This window comes from Kryptolebias marmoratus, linkage group LG9 (genome assembly GCF_001649575.2).
Source record: "Kryptolebias marmoratus isolate JLee-2015 linkage group LG9, ASM164957v2, whole genome shotgun sequence".
NCBI classification, from domain to species: Eukaryota; Metazoa; Chordata; class Actinopteri; order Cyprinodontiformes; family Rivulidae; genus Kryptolebias; species Kryptolebias marmoratus.
The window spans coordinates 26,630,701-26,654,025 of NC_051438.1; the positions used below are offsets into that span (position 1 = coordinate 26,630,701).

At 37.1% G+C, this 23,325-nt stretch overlaps 1 protein-coding gene across 4 annotated transcripts in view; it reads left to right on the forward strand.

Moving 5' to 3' along the window:
* ldb2a (LIM domain binding 2a) overlaps window positions 1-23,325 on the forward strand; it is a 93,098-nt gene that overhangs the window by 60,079 nt on the left and 9,694 nt on the right. Inside the window, exons 4-8 of one of the 4 annotated variants that reach the window (XM_017417535.3) lie at window positions 6,575-6,697; window positions 11,589-11,672; window positions 18,782-18,905; window positions 20,646-20,699; window positions 21,347-21,483. In XM_017417535.3, coding sequence (XP_017273024.1) covers window positions 6,575-6,697; window positions 11,589-11,672; window positions 18,782-18,905; window positions 20,646-20,699; window positions 21,347-21,483 — 522 coding nt within the window. Of the gene's footprint in view, window positions 1-6,574; window positions 6,698-11,588; window positions 11,673-18,781; window positions 18,906-20,645; window positions 20,700-21,334; window positions 21,484-23,325 lie in introns of all 4 variants that reach the window. The other 3 variants (XM_017417533.3, XM_037977395.1, XM_017417536.3) reach the window with 3 other exon arrangements.

Below are 23,325 nucleotides of genomic sequence, written 5' to 3' on the forward strand. Positions count from 1 at the left end.
CGAGACGCACACACACAGACACACACACACACCAGCATCCTTCATCCCCAGAGAAATCATCCCCAGCTCCCAACTCTAGCTCTTGCTCTGCTTCTTTTTCTTCCTGCCTGTCTCTTTCTGTTCCTGCCTGTTCGTCTTTCACAAACTCTAATTCCTGCCATATTATTATTTAAAAAAAAAAAAAAAAAGTTGTGCTGTATTTCTTAGTCGTTTTCCTAATCAGTTCAAATCATAATCACAAATTTTATTGATGTATTTAAGAAACGAGCTCAGGTAGAAGCAACAAATTAGTTTTTTTTTTGTTTGTTTTCTCTTTTCTTAGTGCATTTAAAACGTTTTACTGCAAACAGAAAATGAGCACAGAAAGAAACGGTGAATGACGTGCGATAAATGCAACTGGCAGCTCAAACTCGGGACATATGGGTTAATGGTTTGTCCTCCAGGCCATTGGTGTGCCTCTTGGAATCCAACAAGTATTAAACAGTTTAATACCTGTAAAAGTAAAATACTGTAAAGTCCAGCACTACAGGAGCTCCAACAAGGGAAGCAGTTAATGGAGGCTATAAACCAGCAAAGTACAAAACATCATTTAGACAATCTTCCTTTTCATTTAGAGCTCCTCAGATTTGGAACAATTTACCAACAACAATAAAACTGTTACCTAATGTTGGATTTTTTGACTCTCAGGGGAACAAGTGGCTGAAACATGAACAAATCTGTGAACAGCTGTGATGGGGCAATGTTTTATTCCTTTACAAGAGTCCGTTTGTGTATCAATTTAACACGTGTGTTTGTGGAATGGTTAAGTTTATCGTTGACTTTAGTTTGAAAAGCCTAACCAAGAGCTGGGTTTGCAAATTAGCCTTTGGCTAGACTTCTGTACAAAGCATTGGTGGCACTTTTCTGACATGCAGCATTATTTTTTGTGCTGTTCTTGTCAAATGAATTTACACAAAACTAAACAAACAACCCAGTTAATCAGACTTATCTTTAAAAACAAAGTACACTTTGCTTACTCAGGCATAAGCTTAGTTTTATTCAGCTATATATATTTTGCTTTTACATTTCAGAAGGTGTAGAAACGTGGTTGATCTTTTTTTTTTTTTAGATTTTGCTGCATTAATATATCAGAAACAGTTTCACTTTATTGTTCCTCTGGAAGACATATTTAAACTGTACCATGAGAACAAAATGTAAGCTGTCCTGTCCTGGTTATAAGTTGATGTCATGATCAGTATCACTACTTGTTTCTCACACCTGGATGTTTTAAAACCTAAAAAAGTTGTTGTTTTCGTCCACTGCCCAACATGAAAGGTGATTCATGTTTTAACCGTTACTCTACAACTGATTAACTTTTGGAGTCAACCCCATTCAAGATGGCCATGGGAGCCAAGCAAACATACAAGACACAAAAATGGCTTCGACTCAACCAGATATTGGTGTGGTAGTAGCTGAGAGTCATCCACAACACGTACTCTGAGCTCTTAAACATACTGAAACAAGATCTCATAATATCGCATGAGACTGTGCATAATGTCATTTACAAGGTTTAAGTAAAACACCTATAACTCCAACCTTTTTCACCATAAAATACTCTTCGTTTAAAACTCTGGCATAAAAGGCGGCGGGTGATATGCATTCCTTCAAGGAATGTTAGGCCTGTAGTTAAATAATGAACTTGTGAACAGAACAGGGTTTAGTTTTGAATGTTGAATTTCAAAATGAGGGGAAAAAAAGACGGTTTGTGTCTATGAGGGCGTAGTTTTATTGAATACGGTAAACTTCTAGCATGTTACAGTCAAGGACATTTTATGTGACCTTTTCTTGTTGTAAAGATAAGGTTTGTGCCATTGTCCTCAGCTGTTAGAGCCCAGTTCTGAATAAAGCCAAATATCATTTTCTGCATTGTTTAGTGTAAAAAAAGAAAGAATTAATATGCCAACATTTCAGTGAGAGTGTACCCAAGATATTAATTTCTGTGAACGGCCCCAGAACTCTGATATATAAGAGCTGTGGTCATAAATATAATTATTCCTGCTGCTTTGATAAGGTTCTATATGATAAATATGTAGAATTTTAATGGTGAAAATTTGAACCTAAACTTTTTCGAGCTCCTTCTTCCTCTGAATTCAGAGTGTTACAGTCTAACGAATGGGCGGAGCTACTGAGGAGTAGGTGATCTCTCAGTGCAGGCCTCACACGGCTGAGAGGTGTTGACAAGGTGACACAGGGTGCCAATTTGAGCAAAATCTCCCACCCTACCAGCCACCTGCAGTATCCCAACACCTCCATTCAGTACCCAGCAGGCCTCGTGTGTTGAGCGCCGCGGCCTCGGTTCTTGTTACCGGCGCCCAGCTGGGGTTTCTGCATGCTGCGAGGCAAGCATAGAGCAAAAGGCGAATTTGTGACACAGTGATCTCGGCTCAAGTGAATTTAATTCCATAAGTGGATTTTTTTATTTATTTTTTATTCATTGGAGAAAAAACAGATTCTGATATCATTCATGTTTTTGCTGTTCTTTTGTCATTATTTACTAAAGTGTATTCATGTTAAAAGTTCATATTGATTACCTGGCACTTTTTAAAATGAACTAGAGAACTAAAAGCAGTGCACTGTGTGTATCTTTTCTGCATTTTTTCAAATATTAAGAAACACATTGTTTCTCTGCAGTACACGGGCACATCCTATAAATCCATCCACTTTCTTTGCCCGTTTTTCCTATTCTGGATTGCGTGGAGCTGCTGTCCATCTCCAGTAGTTCTGTGTGAGAGGCGGGTGACACACTGGACAGGTCGCAAGTCCGTCACAGGGACACATAGAGACAAATGAGACAGACAACCATTCACACTCTCACGCCTAGGGACAACATGCAGTGGGAAGAAACTGGAATACCCAGAGAAAACCAACGCATTCATGGGGAGAAAATGTAAACTCCACGCAGAAAGGCCAGGAGGCGAACCTGTGACCTTTTTGCTGTGAAGCCACAGCTTTAATCACTGAACCACCCCCACCAGAGCGTTCCTTCAAGGAATGCGTATCAGATTATGTCAGAGTTTTGAACTGAGGTCGCCATTTTAGTCAAACTTTCTAAACGCCGTTTGTGATCTCAAAGCCTTTTTTCGTATTGGCTAAGGTTTATTAGCTGTGGCGGCCATCTTGAATGAGGTTGATTCCAAAAGTTGATCAGTGGTAGACACGCAGACACGGGCACAAACATTATCGCTCTTTCACCTTTGGTTAAGATTATTTGAGCTCTCTGTAAAGTCTGGTGCAACATTCATGTTGATATTTTTAAGGCTACAAGTTATATTCATTTTTTTAGTATTATTATTATTTAATCAGTCATCTGGGCTATACGGTTTCAAAATATATAATTTACAAAAGCAGGAAAGTGATAAAGCCAGAGAAGCAACAAGTGTTTATTTAGTAACTTGAAAACAAACCCAACATATATGTAAAGTCGTACATTTTTAGATACGTACAGACCTGCTGAGCTCCAGTGTTATGAGTCAGTTTGTTGCTTTAACTGAGAATATTTAGTTGACTCTGATTTGATTCATATTTACCAGAAATAGAGCTAGAAGTTGATAATAGTCAATTTAACGACCTTCGGCTCTCCTGTTAATTGATTGTCAGGTTGAGATACAGTATCGAATGGTGTCTCAGCAGCAGGACACTGTTATTCTTTCTTGTTCTTTAGAGCCCGAGATCTCAGCCCCGTTGTGTGGAAGATTTATGACCCTGCTCTTAAATCAATGGGGGCTCTCTGTGAGGGGCTGTACCGTTTAATGGAACATTTTTTAATTCATCGGGATTTTCTTCCTTTTAGTTCTCATAAGAGAACACTATTTAGCTCAAAATAATGGTCACAGCCATTGTGAGGAAAAAAAAAATTGATTTAACCAACTGACTTTCGCTGTGAAGGAAAAACTAGCTGGTATGATTGAATCTTCTCTGTGGAAAAAATGGCAGCCTTGGTGGCATTTTTGTCTCCTCACCAGTCCCGTGAAGACAAATTCCTGCACATTTATTGTACTTGGCAATTAGAGTGATTTTTTTTTTTTTAAAGTCTGGTTGTGATTTAGGTGGTTTTCTTTATCAGTTACAGAGAAGAAGAAAGGTTGCAGAGAGAAATAGGAGCAATACTGGAAGCGATGCTAAGGACACAGTTGGCGCAATGGAAGAGGGAATCAATAGTGCATTGTTGTTTCACTGTAGGCAATAGACCTGGAAAGCATCATAAGACACTGACTCACTGGTAAATACAATTCAACTTATTTCACTGCTTGTGGGTAAATAATACGGCTACAAAAACACATACAGGAATGATAAATGGAATTATTTTTATGCATGCCATTATATTTTGGGTATTAATATGAGTCACTTGCCAGGGGCCAGAAAAATAATCCACTTCATAATTACAAGGCTACAACTCAGTTCAAAGGAGAAAAAAACGGAAAGTTGAAGTTTTAAATGTCTTTTCTTTTAATTATTCAAATATTAAAGACTAATTATATTTCTATTGAAAATTCAAATGCAAATTCGTGCCATTATTCTTTTATTTCTAAGTGTATTTCGCTCCAAAATAATGTGAAATTCTGCAGTTTTAAGGCTCTAAAAGTAGTAAAATCATGTCCAGTATTCAAAGAGTCAACTTGTTAAGAGGTCTAAAAACTGATTTAGTTTTCTGATAATGAATCATTCACTAGATTTGTAAATATTCTTCTTTTTTCTGCTAAAAAAGCATTTAGCTAGTTTTCCTTTTCTGCCAACATTTGCTCAAATCTAACCGACAATCATCCTCAACAGAGACCACATATATCTGATGGTGTTTGCATATGAAACCACTGCATAAGAACTAGTGTTACTCCTTACAAAAATGCTTATCATTAACGTTTATCACCCGCTGGTAAAGGGGGAGCGATAATGTATTTGTCTGTGTGTGCATGTGCATGTTTGTTTTTGTGTCATGTTCGCAAAATATCTCATGAGTCATTTGGCGAATTTTAATAAAAACTCTCAGAAAGTAATCACTAGATGTACATGTTCAATTTATTAACTTATCTTGGAGTCAACCCCATTCAAGATGGCCACCAGAGCTAAGCAACCTTAGCAAACAAACAAAAAAAAAGGCTAAAATTCAGTTAATTGAGCTAAAATCTGGTCTGGAATTGGCTGAGACTGATCCCAGACACACTCTGAGCTCTACACGTTGTTCATTGTGTTTGCTGAAAACTGGCTGTACTGTTCGGCATCAACCATGACTGTTAGCAAAATATCTCATAAACAACTAAACAGGTTTATTGAAACTTGCAGAAAGTAATCAGTTGATGAATACATACTTTATTCAAAATGGCCGCCACAGTGAGTCTACCTAAGCGGTTCTGTGAATTTTACAGATATTGAGCTAAATTGAATTTGGGAGTATGTCCAAAACCCTGGCATGAAAGGCAGTGGGTGATATGCATTCCTTCAAGGAATGCTAGGCTTTTAATTTGGTTTTTTGGTCATTTTTAGCTTTTTGTGTGTTGCACACGTTATTGATACGTTGACGTTTTTCCCCCAGGTTCCGTTTTGATCGTATATGAAATGTTTGCAGAAGGAAACTTTTCTCCATTTGTTGTTTTTTTTTCTCAGGAAGCACGAAAAGTAGAAATGCCAAACTGTTTCCGTGTTTCTGCTCAAGACAGCTGAGAGGTGGTTTTTGCATTTAAGAGTTTTTTGACCAGTTGAGCATCTTTTATTTTTTATTTTTTTATAAGTGAGTGTGTTGGCACGTGAGCTGCAGAGATAGCTGGCTGGGAATTTGGGGCGGGGGGCGGTTAGAAGGGTGGGGGTGAGGAGGAGGAGGAGGTTTGTGGTGGTGGGATGAAGAGGAGGTGGGGTGAGGGTGCAGTATGGCCGCTAGCCCTTTTTCTTGTTGATCCTCAGGAGACCATCTGCGCTGGGGGCATTGATTAGAGTGTGTCTGGTGGGATTACATCTTTGCTGTTGCCATGCCAACTAATCAGCTGATTTTTTTTCCCCCCCTTCTCTCTGTCTGTCTCACCATTTCTCTCTCTCTCTCCTGTCTCTTTGCCTGGTTGTCACAGCAACAAAATACGGGAGAAGCATAAGAGCCCCAGCAAGCGCTGGATTCAGCTAAAGGGGCGAAAAAAATGCTTTTTTTTTTTGTTTTTTTTCCTTCTCTGTTTCCCCCACTCTGCCTCTCTCCGTCTCCTCCTAATTGGCAGCTCTCTCTGACCTGAAGTTCTTTTGTCTCTGGCGTAAACACACCCCTCTCCACATTACATTTATTTTCGCATTTTAGAGGCCCAAGGACAGAGTAAATATTGGGAGCATAATAGCTTGCTTCATGCTACGAAGTCCTTGAACAAATTTCAGAAATGAGACAAAACACTTCCAGCATTTTTATCAAAAATTATGTCTGAGCAACAAACACTGATTTATTTATCTATTATCTTCTGTGTTTAAATTAGCCGACAGCTCCCTGCCAGCTGATTAGGGGTTTCTGAAAGAGATATCAGGCTGCAGAGAAATATGAAGTAACATTAAATATTTAATCTCTGTCCAGGTTTGCACAGAGGGTCGTTTGATCCTGGAGTTTGCCTTCGACGATCTGATGAGGATCAAGACGTGGCACTTTACCATCCGGCAGTACAGAGAGCTCATCCCTCGCAGCATCCTCGCCATGCACGTGAGTGACATCACTGACGCCCGACAGACAGCCCACATCGTTGGGCGTCAGGAGCATCCGCGCTTCCTGCTGTGATGCATTCAGGGATTGCTTTGTGAACGTTAACCTGAATGTCTGTGGTCTTGTAGTTTATTGTGACACAAACTAGAAGTTCCACTTTGTTGTCAGTCCACAACAAAGATTGACTTTTCTATTTGTCATCCTCGTCTTTTTCTTCTGACAGTTCGAACCGGACTGTAGAATATAATAGAAACAGTCTACGCTCCACGCCTTGTTTCCTGTTTTTGTGGCAGCGTTACAACGCCACATACAGACCAGGCATAGTTACTGCAGCATTTTGAGCCATCTGTGTGGCTGAAAACAATTCTCGAAACAAGTGTTGTGTTTACTTGGATATTTTTAGAGAAGACAATTAAAAAAATTAGCCTTGTCCTTATTGACAAGGCCTTAAAATGTAGTAAAAAGATGAAATGAAGAATCTTATTTCCACCAAATGTAACCCACTTTCATTGGTTGCAAAGCACCTTTCAGCTTTTCACCTTTCTTACAACAACACAAAGACCTTTTTTCATGTTCGTCTCATTTACGAATCAGCACCAAGGTCACTTTTATGTCAGAGTTTTGATCGAAATCCTCGTTATGAGAACTCTTAACGTGGCACAGGTCTGGTTAGAATCTGCTTAGATTAATGTAAAGTTTGCAGCAGTTCAAGGTTTAATACACAAAGAGATTTCAAAGGTCATTGTATTAATTTTCTCAAGTATCATCTTGTGTGCTTAAAAAGAAAATAAAATCAGTTTTAATTAAATATGAACCACCTTGGTTTTTCTCATTATAGGTGAAAAAAGGGACTTTATAATAAATAATAATAAATCTAGTGTTAATTAAACTGTAGCTGTCTCTATCTTTGTATTATGAAACCAATATTGTATATTATATTAATTATTTTTAATAATAATTATTATTTATGTTTTAAAAATCTTTTATTTTTATTATGTACATGTGCATTGCTAGATTTTACCACAGACAGCATCAAAAATAATGATTCACTGTTCTTATTTACAATAAAAAAGTTGTGATTTTAAAGTAAACCTGGCATTTTACTGAGAATTAAATTATTAAATGCTAGAATGGAAATTCTTTGTTTTCAAAAAGTGTTTGCTTATTTTAGTTTGAATCCTATAAATAAATTTAAACAAAGCTGATGTCAGTGGGTTTCTGAGAAAGTTGTAACTGAATCATAAGAAAGAAGTAAAATCCTGCAAATTTTTTGTGTTTGTCATTTGCAGATTATAATATAAGAAATCCTGCCAAAGAAACGTCAGTTTCTGTGAAAATGCCAGATCAGAACAAAAGAATCTAAAATTAGCAAAACATCAGCTAAAAGCTAAAAAAGCTAAATTAACGTTTAGGGTCATAGAAATTATTTCACCAAGTTTCACAGGAGCTTACAACTAAAACTCCTTCCTTCAGCTGTCTCCTCAAATTCAAAGAAAAAATGTAATTTGTAGCATTTTTGGGAAATTTTCAAACAGTTTAATAATTTCAGCAGTTAAGAGACGTATCAGTTAATTTCACTTTTATCCTGTATACAAAATCTACCATTACAGAGTCTAAAAGCGCCAATTAATGTTATTAAGTCATTAAAATAAAGTCATTGATTCATGTTTTTGTTTTCATCCGCAACAATCCATACAGTTGATTTACACAAAGTGTTTTCAAGGTAAAGATAAATTAATTTTTCTTTTTGTCTTCTAGTCACCATCTTGGTTCTAAAGGTAGAAAAGCCAGTCTTGCGTTTTGGCCGAATCTTCATATGAATTTCACTCAGCGATAAATTGGCCCCTCTGGGCATTCCCGTTAATTCCTGGAGAGTGGGAGATTGTGGGGTATTGTGGGTCCCGGCCAGATCTTCGGTGATTTGTGTTTGAGTGTAAGTTCAGTCTTTTGATCGCTGCCCGGGCTAATGAAAGCAGATATGGACACATGGGAGTCAGAACAGGAAAGTTGAAGCTGCAGATTCTGGTACAAATGAAAGGCCTACTTTTTATGCTGCTGCGCCTTTTTTATTTTCATTCTTTAAACTAGACCTCATGTGGAGCTTAGAGTTTATTATTTATTTAACGTTTAAAGGTCAAAATATAAAGATTTCATCACAATTTGCTTTTAAACCTAAATGGTCATCTGTGATTTGTTTAAAAGCCTGCAGTTCCTGCAGCTGCCACTAGATGCTGACCTCAGAAAGTCATCCTCCAGTTACAAAAATCCTGTTTGTTTTCTGTTTTTTTAAATGTTACCGCTTATAATTTATCCTGAAAATAGATTGGACCTAAATTTGCACCTCTGCTAATCCATTTAAAGTTATATTTTCATAACTGTTATTGTGTTCAAGTAATAAAATAGGTATATGCTTTAATTATTGTGCAAAAACAGGGTTTTATTTTGTTTTTTCATCACTGGTTTTAGAAACATCCTTTTTTTGTACTTTTAATTCATTCAAACTACAGATTTATTAAAACTTTTCCCCAAACAAGACAAATATTTTGCTCAACTACAGCATTTTTATAAATGAATGCTGACCCTGAAGAAACAAAACTACCTGAAGATGTTATTTGTCCCTTTCACAGCGTGATACTTACAGGACTGATTACAGAAAGTGTCTGAAAGCAGACTTTCCTATAAGTACTACACCTACTAAATAATGTATACAGTGTTTTGATGATATATATTTTCTTACTGTTTTTATTATCAATCAGTTAGTTAAAAGCAGAAGTTTCTTGCTATCATGTAAGAAATAAATTTACAAAAAGATTAGATGTACAAGGAACAACTTGGACTAAAAAAAGGTACATTTTGAAATGCTCTGTAAATTTTATTGTTACATATTTGTGAGTACTGATAAATGTATTTACTGTAATTAGTTACATTTGCTATAAATGATCCACCTGTGAAACTAACAAACAAATATAAAATGTTCATCTTATATTACGTGAATAGTTATGAAGTTAAGATTTTGCACTAAATGGAAATAAAAGTCATTCAGAAGTCTTCTGAAATGCAATATTTGAACATTTGAGGCTAAATTGACCTAAAAATGAATACAATTGTGCAAAAATATGAATCAAAATGTGAAAATAACGATTTAAAACTGCACAAAATATAATTAAAAACTGATTGTAAACGTGCAAAAACATTACAATTAGAGGTGACACAAAACGTGAAATGAGTATAAATAATGTAGAAACAAAAAACTGTCTAAATATGTTTAATAGCTGAACTGTGGGTGAAAACTGTGAAGTTAGTTTGTAAATGTAAAAAATCTATTATTTCAGCTTCTGTAACTTTAAAATGTTGAAAATGTAGTATATAATTTAAAGTTCTGGTTAATCTAACCTATAAGCTGTATCTTGAAGCTGTACATTTAAAAATGCAGCATTTCTCTCCCAAACAGCCAGTAAATATACTATAACAGAAGTACTTTAACTTTGTGTAAGCAGATTAGTTTGTGCCACGGCTTTCTCTCTCTCTGAGAAATATTCTGGATTTGATGAATGTTGTTAAACCTCATATTTAAACCTCGACCTGCGTACTAAATTCAGGAAGAAAGTTTGTTTTTCGAGCCTCTCGCTCCATCCTCCCCGCTCCACGCGTCTCAGACTTCGCTCAAGTTTCTGCACAAATTGTTGCTACGCCAGCGTACCGGCAGTGCCAAGAAAGATTTGTTTACGGCACATTCATCCTAATTCTGCTTGATGAGTGAAGTAATTCAGACTGTGATACACCAGCTGTCAAATAATGCACACTAGTTCAATCCTCCCATCACTCACGCTGGTCTGCTGACGGTACAAAAGGACTCCCCCGCTTCCCTCTTGACTTTCTCCACACAGAGATGCGACTGGAGATAGAATGATGCATTTTTCATGAGGCGGCGAATGCGATGTGCTCGCTGCTTCTGCTCAGTCTGGGCTGTGTTTTGGTCTGTCAATACCTACTGCTTTTTATGATGTGATGCTTATTTGTGGAGCTGAAAACAAGCTTAGTGTATAATTGCCAGCTTGTTTATTTTCTTTTTTTTGCTTTTTATGATACAAACGTATCCCTGACTGCAGCACATACAGCATAAACACAAACATGCAGTTATTTGTTTTGTTTTATGTGATTATTTAAATAGTGCTTAATTGTTTTTGTTCATCATGCAGATTGACCACATACCATGTCTTAATGTCTGTTTCACAACCATAAAATGAACAAAAACCCCTAAGATTTTTGTTTGTCATTATTTATTTAAAGTTTTCTGCAGCCCAGACTGGATACACCCTCCCTCAGCTGCACCATGCAAACAGGTTGAGATTAAAAAATAATTATAATTTAATTTAAATGATTAGAAATTTGAATACTGTAATGGATTAGAGGACAAATTGGCTGGAATGTGAAGTAAAAGAGAAAGATAAATATCGCCCACTGGCAAAAGGGTGATAATGTTTTTGCCCTTCCATCTGTCTGACTGTCACCAAACTGTCTCGTCAACAACTGAACAGATTTTATGGAAACTTCAGGGAGAAATCTACAGCTGGTTATCTTGTGCAGTCAGCCCGATTCTAGAGCATAATGTCCACCATCTCTCAACATGAGACCACCTTTGTCTAAAACTCTGGCGTGAAAGGTGGCGGGCGATATGCATTCCTTCAAAGAGCACTAAGCCTTTAATTAAATCTGAGCTCCTGGCAATAATGCAGCAAATATGGTTGACGGGCGTGAAAGTGTTAATTGTGCTGTGCATCACCATATAATGCTAATTAACCTAACTAGTTGGAGATAATTAGTTATGCAGTATTTATGTGACGGTTCATAAATTCTTTTTTGTTTTTATTTCTCCACTTCTGATTTTTAGGCACAAGACCCTCAGGTGCTGGAACAACTGTCCAAAAACATCACTCGCATGGGGTTGACCAACTTCACCCTCAACTACCTCAGGGTAAATAGTGTGAGTGTATGTGTGTGTGTGTGTGTGTGTGTGTGTCTGACTCTGACGACGTCTACGACTGTCATTCTGCATTTGTTCTACTTCTGATCTCGTCCCACCGAGGAGCAGTTGTTTTAAATGCACAATCAGAAAAAAAGACAATCTGGCGTCTTTTAATGAACTTACAAATAATATTTTCATACGCTCCAGATTTTCAACATTTACCGTGACAGCCTTCTCGGATGGATTCAATCTTTTTCTTTAAATTAGGAGGAGGACATTATAATTTACGAGGCTCATTTATTTTTGAAAGTTGTCCATTTAGAACGAGTGTGAAATATAGTTTCAGTTCTGGGAGTCAAACTACAGAACTCAGAAATCTGCTTTTGGTTTTAAAAAAAGATTTAAAATCTAAGTTAATTATGGATTGTGATAATAAGTGACTTTTATGTGAAGATTGTAATGTATTTAAGAGGGAAATCATTTACTAAAACTGTTTTTTGGTGGGGCAGTTCTGTCTTGAGGATTTCTTTTTATTTATTTTGTTTTATAGTGTTACTGTAATGGTTATTTTAATTGTATTCATAATCAAAGTGAAATAATAACTCAAACTGCTCATAATTCCTAACTAGCTTCCATGTCTAGACAGCATAACGTTGTTTTTATTTTGTTGAATATTCATTCTTTGTCATGTTTAATGTTGTCCTTGTCAGACTGCATTACATGCTCTGCAATGAAACCGTCATGTTTTATTTAAAATGTTGCATTCACAGGTGTTTTAATAATGCTCAGGGTTTTTATTTCCAGAAATTATTTGGTACTTTTTCTTTTGCATGAATTTAAAGCTCTTATTTATTAGCTAAACCTAGAGTGTGTTATTTTAAGGTACATCAGTGTCTTTCTGAACTTCAAAATTTATATAATTGCAGAATATAATTTGTTAAAAAACAAGCTTATTGAATACATTAGTTAATATTTCACAGGGTTTTGTTTGTGTTCTTCAACCTCACAGTTGACTGACAGCTACAATTTCCAAATAGGGGAAGAAGAGAGAGGCGGGGAGAGGAAAGAATTAATTGGATACAGAAAATTAGCATAACATTAATGAACGCTCCCTGTTGAGGCGCGAATCAGCGAACGTCCCCTTCACTGCTTTTTATAACCAAGTGCAGAGAAACACACTGAGACTGAGCGACGGAGTGGGCTGGTGGGTTTTTGTTTTTCTACAACAAAGATTTTCTGCACAGAAAGCAGCTCTGTAGGTTTTTCTTTTCCTCTCTCAGGCGGAGCGATAATGTTTTTCTCTCTGTCTGTACCTTTAGCAGAATATCTCTTGCACCGCTGGATTGATTTTAATGAAACTTTCAGGAAGTAATCATTACACTGACATCTACAATGGACTAACTTTTGAATGTGGTTCAGTTCAAGATGGCCGCCACAGCCATGTGACCTTTTAAAACAGTTTTACAGATGCTGAGCTAAAATTTGGTGTGGTCGTAGCTGAGCAACAAATACTTCGAGCTCCATATGTCTTATAAACCACTTGATTGATTTCAATGAAACTCTTAGAAGGTAAACATTTGGTCTACAACTGATAATATTTTATAGCCAACCTGGTTTAAGATGGCTGCCACAGATAGTTGACCTTAGCCAACACAAAAATGGCTACATATTGGTCAATTGTGCATATATGAAGCTAAAATTTGGCATGCAAGTAACTGGCAGTCACTCACAACACGGACTCTAACTGCTATCAGATCGTGCAAGAATTCATGCATAAAATTTTGCACAATGTTATTTTCAAGGTTTATAATAATAAATAATAATACATTTTATTTATCTGCGCCTTTCAAAACACACCTTACGTAAAAACAGAGAAATACTACACACGTGAAGTTAGAGAAAGGAAATACAACAATTAAAACAGGCAAATAAATAAAAAAATGTATAAAACACGTCAACAATTTTGATAAAGGAAAGAGTTTTGTGGGATAGGCTGGTCTAAAAAGGTTTGGGACATGGAAAAAGGTTCAGCAGTTTGGATGGATATTGGAAGATGGGCGTTGTGGAGAGGTTGGCAGATGTAATGGAGAGCTGGGAAGAAGAAGAAGAAGATGGGAGAGTTTGGGCTGGAGTGTAAGGTTGAAGCATTTCAGAGACGAAGCATCAAGATTAAGCCTTGAAAGTGAGGAGGAGGTCTTAGTTTAAACCTCTGGTGGGCGATATGCATTTAATCAAACATTTCCAGGCTTTGAATTTTCTTTATTGTGATGGTCAGCAGTCAGGAAATAAAACTTTTTTGGCTTCAGTTCCTGACGACGCACAGTTAATGAGAAAGTTTGTGTTCAAACATGACTCATACTACCGCCTGAAATATTTCACAGAAATTCTTGTGTATCTTATAACTTTTAAATTAAATTTTTATTCTGTTTTGAATGCTACTGAAAATTTCTCTTTTTACCATCAGTGATCATTTCTGTCTGGAGGTCTGGATCTTCTGGTCTGAAATCACTGCTGTGTGGTTACTTTTTTTCAACAATTTGCAAATTATATTTTCTGCCGCTCTTATCAGAGCTTGTCAAGGTAAAATATACCCTTTCCTCACATTAAACCGGCAATAATGTGTCTCTGGAAAAGGCCTTTCCCAGTGTTTATCAGCCCTTCCAAAAGAGATGGGCGCTTTCCTGGCTGAGGGGCTACAACTGGCCTTTCTCTCACACTCGCACACACTCTTTCTTTTCCATTTGTCGTGTTTAAGCCTTTCCATGTATTGGAGCCGCCGGCTTCCTACTATTCAGCCTGAAAATAGCCCTTGTTTTCAGGCATAGAGCCAGAGTTTGTTGGCTGAGCTGGGGAGGGATATTACTGTGTCAGGAGGGAACTATCAGAGGAGAACACTGGATTAGTCTGCCACAGGGATGTTCACTTTACCTCTAGCAGCGTAGCATCAAAACAGAGGGAAAAGCAGCATGCATTGCTGTGTTTATGTAGGGTAATTTGGCGTAAGCAGCTGACTCTACGGTTGTTTTAAACCTGGAGAGCATCCATCATTTCTGCTAGGATTCCCGATGTTGTCAAGCAAGTTGTAAAATGCCTCCGAAGCTGCTGCACAAACAGTAGCAGGTGTACTTTACGTGATACGCGTCCCCCTCTAAAGGTTTTCTGTAGTTCTTTTGATTTCTGCCGTACAGACAGTCTCGAGATGAAAATACCACGTTGATTAGAATTGACATCGGAAAAGTAGGAGTGGTGGGAAGCTGAAGGTCAGATGAGATCATTTGAGCATGCAGCACATGATTAACAGTCTCCTTTCTCTCAGTAATGATTATGAGAGTGCCCTTGAGCAACTTAGTAAACTCACGCCTCCTGTCACCGCAGCAGTTTTCACCGTATATTTGCATACTTAACCAGACAGTCTTTGTGAGGCCCACGTCAATCACTCCACATTTATAAACTGTGTTGTGTACATTTCTAATACTCCATGTAAAGGGTTTGGTAGATTGTGCAACAATCAGTTTCAGAAATGAGGTGCATATTAAGAAACCAAACCCTTCAGAGGTTCCAGGAATGAAAACTGGAGAAAGAAGTGATGTTTTAAACTCTGACAGCAGTTGGATAGATTGATTAAATGTTTATTTATAACACCAACACAGCTGATAATGTGAAGGGCCAAAGCCTCATTGCTAGAAAAGAAATCAAAAATTGTATCAGAAAAAAACTAATTTCAGTTCTTGTATTTTTACAAGATTTAAGATCCTTTATCACGTATACTTATACAAATACAACTCAGTGAAATGTATCCTGAACCGCTCCTTTATGTAGGCTGTCCCAAAATAGAAAAAGAATAACAGACTAACAGTTTGAAAAGAGGAAATGAAAACTAAACACAAAAAAAACAGATTTACAGACAGACAATGTGTGTGTTTCAAATAAAAAGTCTTCAGCAATTATAGTCATTAAATAGTTTGAACCAAAAACACTTTTTCTAACTCTGATCAAGCCTTTTTTGGTGTCTGAACTCAGCCAAAATTTACTGTAATGCTGTTAAATAATAAACGTTATTTGTAAATGATGTAAATAGTCAGAAGCAGGCAAAATATTAGGAATGGCATACATGTGTTCAGAGGTTAGTGACTAATTTTGATCTTAAACTTAAAGAAACAGTGGATCTAAAATGGATCTGGAGTCGGATGTTTGAGATTAGATTTATTATACATTAAACATGTAATAATTGCATGTGCCAGAGGAATATCGGTTTTATTTTGTCAGACTGGTTTAGGTACACCAACAAGAAAATCCATCCCGAAATAATAAGCCCTGTTAGTTAGGGAGAAAAAAAATGTTTTTGACAAATTTACCCATTTGAGTCATTTTATAGAAGTCCCACTTAATGGGACACAGAGCAACCTAAACACCTGTGGAGGTTGTTACTGTAATGGAAAGACTCTGCAATCCTGGAAGAAGCCAACATTTACTGTTAATAGGATACAGATTTGAAGTGATGAAGTCAGACGTTTTCTAAGCACATCCACCCACAACCTCCCNAACATTTCGGAGCTACTTCCCAATATGCAGCTGAACAGAAATGTAAGCTGTTCAAGGCTATTCCAGCGAATGATTGTTTTGCTCCTCTCCTTGTTTTCTATTTCAATGTGTGTGTTTGTTGCACAAAATAAATGAAAAGCTGACGATGCAATCTTATATATGCAATTTAACCAATTGGAATTTATTATAGTAAGGGCTAAAACTAAAACATATAGTTTTATTCAGACAATTGAACTATGCATCTTACTTGGAGTGTGATTAAAACGCTGCTCTGTGATTGGTTTATTAAAGACTAGCTCATGGCTGCCAATACCTCTCCTCCAACAATCTGCTCCCGAACAGCCTGTGATGTCATCCAGATGTTATGTGGATAAGCTAATCCTGATGTATTTAATATGACAGGGTCTCCCCTGGTTCCTCTCAGATTTAGTTTTCTTCAAGTTTTATTAGGAGGAAAACATTGTTGGGGAAAAACATTGGAACCAGAGACTTTTCTGTGTTCCAGACAGACGTGTATCTGCATAAAGAAACTGTTTTATACAAAATGTTGCTCATAATGAAATGTAACTTCTTGCTCATCTTTCTCTGTGTACTTAAGTTTTCATCTAAAGCACTTTGTTGCAGTACATTTTTAAAACATGAATTTATTTTCTATATAATTACTTAAAAGTCAGGTTGTGGATCATACAGGTGTTGTCAGAAGGTCACAAACACTCATATTCATTTTGGGGCTTTGAATGATAGATTTCAGACTTTAACAAAACACACTTTATTGATTTTAACAAGAATTAGATGAAGTGTGAGGATCTGTATTCTGTGGTTAATTTTGCCAGTATTTTATGTTTTTGTATGTCATTCCTCTGGTGTTTCTTGTTTTACTGTGATTCCTGTTAGTTACTCACATGTCTTCATAGTTTGGGTTTCTCTGTGTCCCTTTGAGCCACTGTTCAATCTTCCTCAGTTCAGCCTTTTAGTCGGACTGCCTGTTCCTGATCTCCTTTCAGCTCAGCCTTATATATTCAGTCTCTTGGCGTTTCCACCCCCAGCAGTGCATTGTTGGCTCGGGTTTGTATTTTTGTAAGTCTTTTGCTGCCTCGCCTGTGTTTTGTTTTAGCTTATAAAAGTAAATAAGTTTTAGTTTTATCAATCTCCTCGTATCTCCGTGCATCCTGGGTTCAACCTCCTACAGTTATGACAATAAGTTTGAATTTATGGATTTAATCATAAATTCCACGCAGGATCAAAATCACAATATGTCCTCAAATATACCCACATGCCTCACTTTTATTTGGGTAAATGTCCCTCATCTCCCCGCACCTCTACACGATCGTCTTCTGGCGGGTTTTTAAACATAGTCCACACATTTTTAATTGGGTTTTGGGAACATCATTTTAGAAGCTTAATGTTAGCTTCCCTTATCCAACCTGAAAGCAGTTCTGAAGTGTGTTTGGGATCATTGCCCTGCTGGAACAGGTGTGTGTGTCGATATTTCAACCATCCAGCTGTTGATTCAAGACGAAGGTCATCCTCCTGCTTCATTATTCCATTCACTCTGTGCAACGCACCAGTACCACAGCATGATGCTACCACCACCTTGCTCAACAGTTAATATAACATTCTTAGGTTTGAAATCTTTACCTTGACTTCTATGAGCATACTTCTCCTTAACTGTGGCCAAACAGCTCAATCTTTGTCTTGTTTGACCATAAAACTTCTCTTAAGAAGACATTTGTCTATTAAACTCAGGAGCTTTATTCTTGGTCGGCACCCCATCAGTTCACGAGGATGTAAAACTGGCTTCACCTTGGACTGAAACACTGGTGTTACTTCAGTTTCTGGTTCATGGTGGGCTGAAGTCTTGGTGGTTTCTAGGTTGTTCCTGACATTCATAGTAATTTCCTTGGTAACCTGACCTTGGTAAAATGATGGCACACATCTTGTACTTGCGTATAATTGTTTGAACCGATAGTTTTGGAATCTAAAATTTTTTTAACTTGTCTCAATCTACAATTCTCCTTTTGGGATCTTCACTTAGTATTCTTTAGAATTCCCACCTGAAAGCCATCTTCTCGATATGGTATGCCACAACAGGACAAAAAAAAAATTCTCCATTGCTTTGAGTTTGGTCAATCCAGTAAGTGCTGTCAAATCCTTTTCATGCTGTCAAAGAGAAACTACCAGCTGCAGTTAGTCATGATCACCAACAAGACGTTAATAGGCCTTGGTCTTGTCAAATTAAAAGACTCTCTAGAACCTTCAGCACCACTTATTAAAAGATTTTGGTGAACATTTGTATATATTTGAGCCTGCCTGTACAGTTTTTCAGCATAGAAAATCCACAATTAATTCAAAAACCATTTAAGTTGTATGCTGTATAATTGTTCCACCCTGGAAAAAAAGTGGTTGTAATCAAAGTCCAAAATTAAAATTAAATTGAAGCCAAGGATGTGTCTTTGTAAATCTCTGAATGCAAGTGTATATTGAGCAACAAACTCTGCCCTTTTTAGTTTTAAGAAACGGTGAAAGTTCTCTCATCAGAAAATCTTCTTTAACAGCGTTTTCTGTTGCTTCTGCAGCTGTGCGTCATCCTGGAGCCGATGCAGGAGCTCATGTCAAGGCACAAGACCTACAACCTCAGCCCCCGGGACTGTCTCAAGACATGCCTATTCCAAAAATGGCAGAGAATGGTGGCCCCACCAGGTAGCTACTTACTATTTAATGCTTGTCAGGAAAATCCAGAAGCATCACGAATGAGTATGACTGAGAAAACTTTCTTTCAGCAAATATATTCATTTTTGTTAACGAACATCAAAAACTGTCGGAATAAATGCCTTTAACAGAAAGATTTACCTTATTTTTAACTTTAAACAGCTTTTAATTCCAGCCCATCCCTCACAGTGAAAGAATATAAAATTTTTTCTTTCAGAGTCTGCTTTTATTGCGTCATTTATGTTTCCAAATTTGTCATTATACATCCTAATCCCTGAAATATGGTTTGCCTGACAGGTATATGAAATAATCAGAATTCAGACTTGCCTCTTGAATCTCAACCCTGCCAATCTTAGTGGGCCTCTCAGCCGTCGGTGATTGATGTTTGTAGGGTAGTTTCTGAAAAGTACCAGGCTTAAATTGGCTGTGCGGTCTTAAGCCGGAGAGGGAGTAAGCCGAGCTTTTTTTTTTTCTTTTGGACACATTGGAGTGGCTGCAAATTACAGCAATGCTTAGCAAGGCGTGACGAGATGTCTTTAAAAACCAACACCAGTCAAAAAGCCTTTGACTCAGACCTGTGTAACTTTAATTAAGAGTGCCGGGTATAATCAAACTGGTAGATCCAGCTCCCCTGGCCAGCGGCTCCCCAGCGTCGACGACATTCTTCAAAGAGGAAAAAAAACAACACAGAGTTAGAGGGGGAAAAAGAGCATTTTATGAATATAAAAAGACTCCTTGTTCGTTATTTGTGCTCAAGGAATAGCTGATAGAGGTTTTTATGGATGCTAGTGTTTTATCTTTATCTAAGGTAATGAGCAGCTTTTTAGTTTTATATGGCTCCTCAGAGAGTTGACCTGTTATAAAAAAGTTATTTCTTGTCATTTATCTATATTTTGACACAACCGATGCCTGATCTTTGCAGTTTAGCTGAAATTGGGGTTTTCCTTATTGGTGGTCTGTTATTCCCCTTTTCCTGCAATTCTTCTCCAGCTTGGAAACGGGTTCGGTTTTTGCCAGGAAGGAAGCCACGGGTGTATTTATGCTCTGATAAGTCCTTTTGGTGGAAATGGAAGCGATTTTAGTGCGTCACCGGCTCAGCATTGAAGGAAACCGGTGGGATAACAGAAATGATTGTCTCTGACAATAGCCCTGCTCTTTTATTATTTTTATTTTTTTTAACACACGTCTGTCAAAGTCAGGAATCAAACAAGAAGAGATTCTGATAAAAAAAAAAAATCCCTTTTATTGTTTTGCCTTGGATTTACAGTTTGAGTTTTGTTTGTATCATGATTTGCTGATTGTTCCAGCGGAACACGAGAGCATCTCCCTTGGTGTGATTAGAAAGAACCTCGGAAAATGTATTTCATTTTCAGACATCTGTTTGAAGATCTTAGCAGGGTCTCTCTTGAGATTAAAAGGAATAATGTTTTCTAACAAATGTCGACAGGATTTGCAAAACCTTGTATTCATAAATTATGTACATGGATTCTTTTGTAAAAACATGTGAAACACTTTGAACACTGAAATCCGTATTTAACTCTTGTTAGTATTTATGATCTTTTTAATACCAGTTCAACCTGTAATTGCACCTTTTTATAATGTTTGTAAACAGAAATGAATGTTCAGTTATTTCTCTTCTCTTCTCTGTTGTCACCTTTAATGTCTTTCTGCCTTAATGTGTTTAAGAAATCATCCATTAAAATTAAAAACTGATTTTGGCTCCGGTTTCAGCTGGACACCCGCAGAACTTCAAAACGGAAATATTTCCCACAAATCACAAAAAAGGTATCTTCTCTCTTGCGCTGCCAAACCGTCCAAAGTCCAATAAGGAAGCAGCGTTCTGGTGCTCGCCGGACTGGATGGACATACATTTTTAAGTGCACGCTTATGGATGCTCAGCTGCCTGTTGATGAATAACGTGTTGTATGTTTTACATGAAACTATAACACACATGCTTAGTGATTTTAAATAAAAAATACAGTGTAATAATGTCTACAGCATAAAAGTATATTCAGTATTTCCTTCCTCTGCAGAGCAGCTCTACTTTGGTTGTGTTGAGGAACATTAACACATTTGCATCACATTGAACATCAGGGTTTATTGTTGAGCATTTATGGAAATGCAACATGGCTTCTTTCTTACAACTGCATGTCTTGGGAGATGTTAACGCTTGTGTGGCTTCACCTCTAAAGATAACAAAGCATGCATCGTTGTTGTATAGAAGCTCTTATCTGTCTAACATGTCTGTGTGATTGTGCGTGTGTGTTCTCTCTGCATGCATTTGCAGTATTTAAACATTATGAATTATTTTTGTCTTTTTTTTACGGGATCATTCTGCGAAAACGCACACGCACACCCGTACACCTTGTCTCCGTCTGTATGCATTATGTTCTTGGCATGGCCTCTGTTTCTCTTTGCTGGTCGCGCCAAAGCTGAGCCTGCCCGACAGACAACCACGAAGAGGAGGAAACGGAAGAACTCCAACAGCAGCGCCAACAGCAGCGTGGGCACCGCCGCCGGCAAGAAGCGCAGTCCCGCCACCAACTTCAGCCTCTCCAGTCAGGTACCTGTAAGCATCAGCTCCTCCCGGTTTGCTCCTCTTTTATTTACTTTCTATTAATATTTAGCCATTTAGCCGTCACTTTTATCCAAAGCATCTTTAAAAGCAGCTTTAATTGTTTTCTGTACCTGCGCTCGAGTGTTTGCGGGGTTACAAACAAGCGCCAGAAATTCCTAATGGGATCGCAGCTATTAAAGTTTAATTTATTTGCACAAATGGAAAAAAAAAAAAGGCTCCAGGAGGGAGAGGGTAGAAAACCAACTCAAACCTGTGTGGTGGGATGAGGAAACCTCAGGGGACTTTTGTAAGAACAAAAAGAAAATATTCCAACTCCAACGAAGAGCGACACAAATGATATTAGAAATGATCAAAGCGGCAAACACTACAAAACCATTTTTAAAGCAAATAAAGGAAGTAAATTTAACCGTTCCTCTGCTGTTTTGCTGCAGGTTGTTTTGTGATTAACTGTTGTTTCTGCCTCTTTAATGTTCTCTCTGTATTTCTGAGTAATTCTTCTAAGAATATATATGTTTGCAAGACCCTATAGACCCTGTTGCTCATCCAAGTGTCCGTAGCCAGAAGGTTGAATGAAAAGTTTGAGTCTCTGGAGCAAATAGGAAAGTGTAGGTGGTTAAAGTGACACTTCGCCCTCTCACAGCCAATGCACTGAGCATGCCCTTGAGCAAGGCAGTGAACTCAAAAACTGCCCAAGAGGACTGGTGGCAAATTGCATCTCTGCTCAGGTATCAGTGTCAGGAAGAGAGCTGCCGTGTAAGAAGTTATGAGGAAAAAAAAATAAACAAGTTAGGTAAAACGTTCAAGTTTTACATTCATCTCCATCTTCAGCTGTTTGCGAGGGTTTAAATCTCTGAATCCGGTGAGTCTGGCCAATGCTGAAGCTACAATGATTTAAAAAAAAGGTGGTACAATAAACTTTATACTTTTTATATGAAAGTGGAAAATTCTGTTTTAGAAAAGTTAAATAAATAAATTCTTTTTGTAGCAAAAAGAAAACCAAAAAAGGCTTAATTTGAAATAAAATGACTCACACATTATGCATGTGTGGATGAGTTTAGATGTAGAAAATTGAAAGCATGATTAAAAATCACAAGAATTAAGCTATCAGCCTCTTATATATTTAAATATATTTTAAAATGGGAATGTGCAATGAATCAGACTTGTAAATTATATTCATGTTTTCTAACTTTAGTTTAATTATTTATGCCTCTTTTCTGGAGACAGCATTTAATTCAAAACAGATTTCCTAAAAAGACGATACACTATAATATCATTATGTCATACTTTAGTGTTTCATATAACACCATAAAAAACATGAAATTGTCAGTTTTGGTGACACACTTCTCAAAGTTTATACAGAATTAGAAAGAAATCAGTTTACTCGGGTGGTTTTCTAGATTTATTAAGATGCAATTCTGAAAATGCAGGTACTCACTCAACGTAAACAAAGCCCTTTTTAGCTACATACTTTACTCAGCAAATCAAAATGTAAACACATGAAATACATGAAAACTGTCAGACTTCTTAATCCCAGACAGGCTCTTCCATGGACATCAGTATTGTTGACCTGTTTTCAGTCACTTCGGCTGTTTCTGCAGGGAAACAAACACAAGTTTTCCTTAACCATCAATAAAAGAAAAATATTGTGCAGATCCACATGACTTTGTAATAAGTACCTTTAAATTACAGGTGCTGGTCATAAAATTAGAATATCATGAAAAAGTAGATTGATTTCAGTAATTCCATTTAAAAAGTGAAACTTGTATATTATATTCATACATTACATACAAACTCATATATTTCAAATGTTTATTTCGTTTAATTTTGATGATT